Source organism: Denticeps clupeoides, chromosome 9 (genome assembly GCF_900700375.1).
Source record: "Denticeps clupeoides chromosome 9, fDenClu1.1, whole genome shotgun sequence".
In the NCBI taxonomy this organism is placed as follows: Eukaryota; Metazoa; Chordata; class Actinopteri; order Clupeiformes; family Denticipitidae; genus Denticeps; species Denticeps clupeoides.
Genome location: NC_041715.1, coordinates 8,163,465 through 8,168,777, shown reverse-complemented (window position 1 = coordinate 8,168,777; position 5,313 = coordinate 8,163,465). Strand labels below are relative to the sequence as shown.

At 45.0% G+C, this 5,313-nt stretch overlaps 1 protein-coding gene across 1 annotated transcript; it reads left to right on the top strand.

Annotated features, from left to right (window-relative positions):
* Positions 1–710: 710 nt before the first annotated feature.
* On the top strand, positions 711–3,740 carry commd6 (COMM domain containing 6). Its single transcript, XM_028991629.1, has 7 exons — positions 711–916; positions 1,058–1,116; positions 1,344–1,409; positions 1,999–2,075; positions 2,159–2,327; positions 3,364–3,516; positions 3,625–3,740. The coding sequence occupies exons 1-7, from the start codon at positions 883–885 to the stop codon at positions 3,673–3,675; spliced, it is 609 nt and encodes a 202-aa protein (XP_028847462.1). The 5' UTR covers positions 711–882; the 3' UTR covers positions 3,676–3,740.
* The last annotated feature ends 1,573 nt before the right edge of the window (positions 3,741–5,313 follow it).

Sequence of the window (5,313 nt, the reverse complement as noted above, 5' to 3'; positions counted from 1 at the left end):
GCACTTTGTCAGTATGTTTACATTACATTTATCAGACGCCCTTATCCAGAGCGACTTACAATCAGTAGTTACAGGGACAGTCCCCCTGGAGCAACTGTCTTGCTCAGGGACACAATGGTAGTAAGAGGGATTTGAACCTGGGTCTTTTGATTCATAGGCGAGAGTCTTACCCACTAGGTTACTACCACCCTATGTATGTAACTTTGTTCAAATGTTACACGTGGCACCATGTTCCGTAGAAACGTTTTTTTTCGTGTCACTATGTACCATCTAACATGTATATAGCAGAAATGACAATAAAAGCTCGACTTCAACTCTTTAAAATTTAAAATGCCTCCAGTACTGCTCGCCTGGTCCCTCCATCTCTGAAGGTACGAGGAAGACACTCATCTAGACTCTTCTCCGTCTTGGCCCCTCGGTGGTGGAATGAACTTCCCCTCGAGGTCAGAACAGCTCAGTCACTGAGCACCTTCAAACGACAGCTCAAGACCTTCCTCTTTAGAGAATATTTAGATTAAATTGTAACTTTCTTGTTGTCGAACTTGTGTACAGAATCTACAAGTGAATAAAAATATGTATTCATAGTTGGGGTCCTAGTGAACCGGAATTGATCTCATCGATGGTAACTTGAAAGCACGTTGTAAGTCGCCGTAAATGTAAATGTAAATGTAAATGTAAAAATGATATAAAATTGTGCTGCGCTGTTTACACTCCGGGCCACCAGGGGGCGCCCCTGGCAACGCAACGCCACAGACTATTTTTGAGACAGTGGCGATTTGTTGTTTTTGCAGTTGTTTTTGTTTGCCTCAGTTTTTCCCCATTCGGCCGGATCCCTGCCCGTGTGTTTCACTCTCCGCCGCGCCGCTGCCAGCAAGCCGCGACATGCCTGCGCTTCAGTTCGCTTCTCCGGGATGCAGTAAGTCCCGCTTTACTTCCGCGTTCGTCTTCGATGTCGCCTCCCGGTTTTCCCACGTTTGCGTATCTGCCGGCCCTGGCGCACAAGGGCATCTGGCGAGCTGCGGGCTGCTAACCTCGTAATCCCCCCTGCTTACCGCAGCCGAGGACGCGATCGCCGAGCACGTCGGGCGGCTGCCTCCAGATGTTTTTGCAGAAGCGGTAAGGCCCTGTCGCCGGTCCCTTTTATTCGCAATAAGAACATTCTACGTAAAAAAAAAACAACAACAACTCTGTGTGTGTACATGCACAGGGACCGACATCGTGCGCATACGTTGTTGTGCATGAAGTTGTGTCCGGTCCCGACCTTCCCTGTTGAACCTGGCGATGACGCGCCGTGAGCTGTTATTTAGGCTGCATGCAGTCCTGACCGTAATCTTTTAATCTAGTGCCTGCAGATCCTGACCCATCTTCAAGGTCGAGGAAGAGCCGTAGATTTGGCTGAAATGTGTGACGTGAGTCAGTGTGTAGAATTTATATATATACATATATACAGTACAGTTTGGACACACCTTCTCATTCAATGTGCTTTCTTTATTTTCGTGACCATTTACGTTGGTAGATTCTCACTGAAGGCATTAAACTATGAATGAACACATGTGGAGTTATGTACTTAACAAAAAAAAGGTGAAATAGCTGAAAACATGTTTTATATTCTAGTTTCTTTGCTCTGATTACTGCTTTGCACACTCTTTGCATTCTCTCGATGAGCTTCAAGAGGTCGTCACCTGAAATGGTTCTCCAACAGTCTTGAAGGAGTTCCCAGAGGTGTTTAGCACTTGTTGGCCCCTTTGCCTTCACTCTGCGGTCCAGCTCACCCCAAACCATCTCGACTGGGTTCAGATCCAGTGACTGTGGAGGTCAGGTCTCCAAGTGCATAACTCCACATGTGTTCATTCATAGTTTTGATGCCTTCAGTGAGAATCTACCAACGTAAATGGTCATGAAAATAAAGAAAACGCAGAAGAGAAGAAAAGGTGTGTCCAAACTTATATATTTTTTTCTTCTGCATCTTTCCATGTTGCCTGATTTCTATGTATGTAGAAATGCCAAAATGCTGGTGTGCACGTGGAGTGGAAAGACCTGCAAGACGTCGTCAGATGGTTATCGTTTCATTTCAGGTACTTGACCTTTACGGGTGACCCCATAAACCCCTTGTTTGTGCATAATAAAGATGCGGTGTGTTGTTTTTCACAAATCGCAGGGCTGCGACAAAACACAATTTCACCGCTGATCAGTTAATCGCCGGACTGGGAGAGAGCAGCGCGAAGTGGCCCAGGCCAGTGCTGGAGATGTTGCTCCAGCTGTGGACTGAGCGCGGGACCATGATCCACACATGCCAGGAGATCCTGCCGGCAGTCCGCATCGGACAAGTATGTTATTGGACCCTTTTATGGAAGATATGTTAGATGTGTCCTGTTACATATTTAAGTCTAAGCCTATTCCTGTCTTTAAAGGTCCCCAATTATGACTTATTTCTGCTTTTATATCGGTCTTAGTGTCCTTTAATGCTGTATCTTTCCGAAATTCAGCCGTGGTGCAGAATTACAGCCACTTTTAGCCAGACACGGCATTTCTGTGTCTGTAGCTTTAAATGCTGATGAGGAGGAGAGTGGCCTAATAGAGGTTGAGGGGGCATTCGCGGAAATGACGTCACCAACAGTTCCTGTCGGGCACAAACAGGAAGTCGAAGTTTTTCCCAGCAAACAAAAAACATTTACAAAATTTACATTTTGTGCTGAATGTGACGGTTGGGAGGGGTGGTAATGTTTTAGGGGAGGGACAGAAAAAGCCTGAGAAAGGGGAGGTGACCTTTCCCCAAATGACATTATAAGTGGACAAATTCCGGATCCGACCGTCCGAGCTGCCACTCTCTGAGCGGCGAAGCAGAATGGCCGAAAGCGCGCGTCGCCTTTTCTAGCCACAGCAGGACCACAGACAGGCCGGGGGAACTCGTATTAAAATTCTAATTTTATTTGTCACATACATATTAATAACAAAGTAAAAAAAAAAAAATCATAATAGGGGACCTTTTACTATGTGCCTCACTGAATCAACTGCACCTTAAATTTTTTGTTCCTCGAAAAGTGACAATGACAATAAAGATATATCTTAATATTACTGTGCAAACTATATTGGGCACCGCGCAGTAGTTCTATAAACTAAAAGCGGCCCCGTAATCAGAAGGTTGCTGGTTTGAATCCCGATCCGGCAAGGCACCACTGACGTCCCGTCCCCGCACACTGGCTGCCCACTGCTCACTAGAGTGACTGTTAAAAGCAGAGGACACGTTTCATTGTGTCACCATGTGCTGTGCTGCAGTGTTTCACAATTACAATCGCTTGACTTTATCACTTTTAACAATGAAAATGTAAATGTGATGAACGGACGTGCAAAATCCTCCCGCAGCTGGTCGATTTGAGGTGGAAGCTGGCGATGGCGGTGAGCTCCGACACGTGCCGGTCTTTAAACTCGCCTTACGTCACCCTTTCGCTGAAGGTGGCAGACTCCTCCGGAGAAGTTACACACAAATCCTTCGAGATGACCATTCCTCAGTTCCAGGTCGGCCTTTTTTTTTTTTGGGGGGGGGGGGGGGGGGGGGGTTTAAGCCAAATTACATTGTATGATTTGGTTGGTGCCGTATTGAATGCTGTTTATTTCTTTCTCCAGAATTTCTTCAGACAGTTCAAAGAAATGGCAGCGGTTCTTGAGACTGTGTGACTTCTTGCATAGCGTCACTCTGATCTCTGTGATGTTTACATCCAAGCTTTTTTTTTTTTTTTTTTGTCTTGTATTAAATAAAGTTATTTCTGTGCTTTTACATTTGTTTGCTCTGTGATTTAAATAAAACAAATTCGGAATAATTCCCCGACTTCTGCACTGTTTGCAGCAACCGTTTAGCATTGGTTATATTTGGCCTGTGATGGTAACCCTGGCGCTTCGCTGGGCCTCGGTGCCAGAGACTCGGCCTCCGTGCGCCGCATATTTCTTCTATTTCGGGGAGAGCAGGAACCTACATCCGTGGCATCCTGTTACAGAGAGAGAGAGAAGAGAGCAGCGTGAATTGAGTTAAGGCCGCCGCTGTATTTTTCAGGGGGTTATTAGGTGTGCTGGATTAATGGGTTCTAATATTTCTATTGGCAAACAGAATTAAAACACCCAACAAAATGCGTTGCTTACTCTTATACCACAAATTATGCAACTGAAATTCCGAAGCAATTGTGCACCTAAAAAAAAAAAAAAAGAATATCACAAATCTATACAAATTTAAATAATGCCTGTTTATTTGCAATGAATGTGGGTAACACACTCTCCTATGAACCAGAAGACCCAGGTTCGAATCCCACTTACTACCATTGTGTCCCTGAGCAAGACACTTAACCCTGAGTGTCTCCAGGGGGGGACTGTTCCTGTAACTACTGATTGTAAATCGGTCTGGATAAGGGTGTCTGATAAATGCCGTAAATATAAAATGTACATTATTCTGACAACTGAACTGACAGAATTTTCAAACATTATGGCTTATTATGGTTTATGGTTTATTATTATGGTATTAAAGTTAATTATCCCAGACGTGTTGTACATTCCAGGTCATTATTGTGACTGCTTTTTTTTGCATGCAGTCCTCAGTGTCTCTGGGGTCTCTGGATTATTTCTAAATGTCACTGGTAACCTGGTTCTGCACAGGAATTTCAGAAACATTTAAAGCCTGGCAAATCTAATGTCAGAGAAACTAATTTCTTAAAAAAAACAACAACAAACATATATATATACAGCACAGTACAGGCCAAAAGTTTGGACACACCTTCACATTCAATGTGTTTTCTTTATTTTCATGACCATTTACGTTGGTAGATTCTCACTGAAAGCATCAAAACTATGAATGAACACATGTGGAGTTATGTACTTAACAAAAAGTGGAGACCTGACCTCCACAGTCACCGGACCTGAACCCAGTCGAGATGGTTTGGGGTGAGCTGGACCAACAAGTGCTAAACACCTCTGGAAACTCCTTCAAGACTGTTGGGAAACCATTTCAGGTGACGACCTCTTGAAGCTCATTGAGAGAATGCCAAGAGTGTGCAAAGCAGTAATCAGAGCAAAGAAACTAGAATATAAAACATGTTTTCAGTTATTTCACTTTTTTTTGTTAAGTACATAACGCCACATGTGTGAATGGTCATGAGAATCACAGGCCTGCTGCAGGTATTTGCAGGACAGTTGTTCCCAGGGCCACCTGTAAGGTGACCTGCTCGCGCCCGCTGGCCGCCGACTCCACACTGTGACGCGGCCACGCGCGCTCACGTGGCCGCGTCTCCGCCCACCTCGGAGCGGGAACGCGCGTAGCCGCGGCCACTC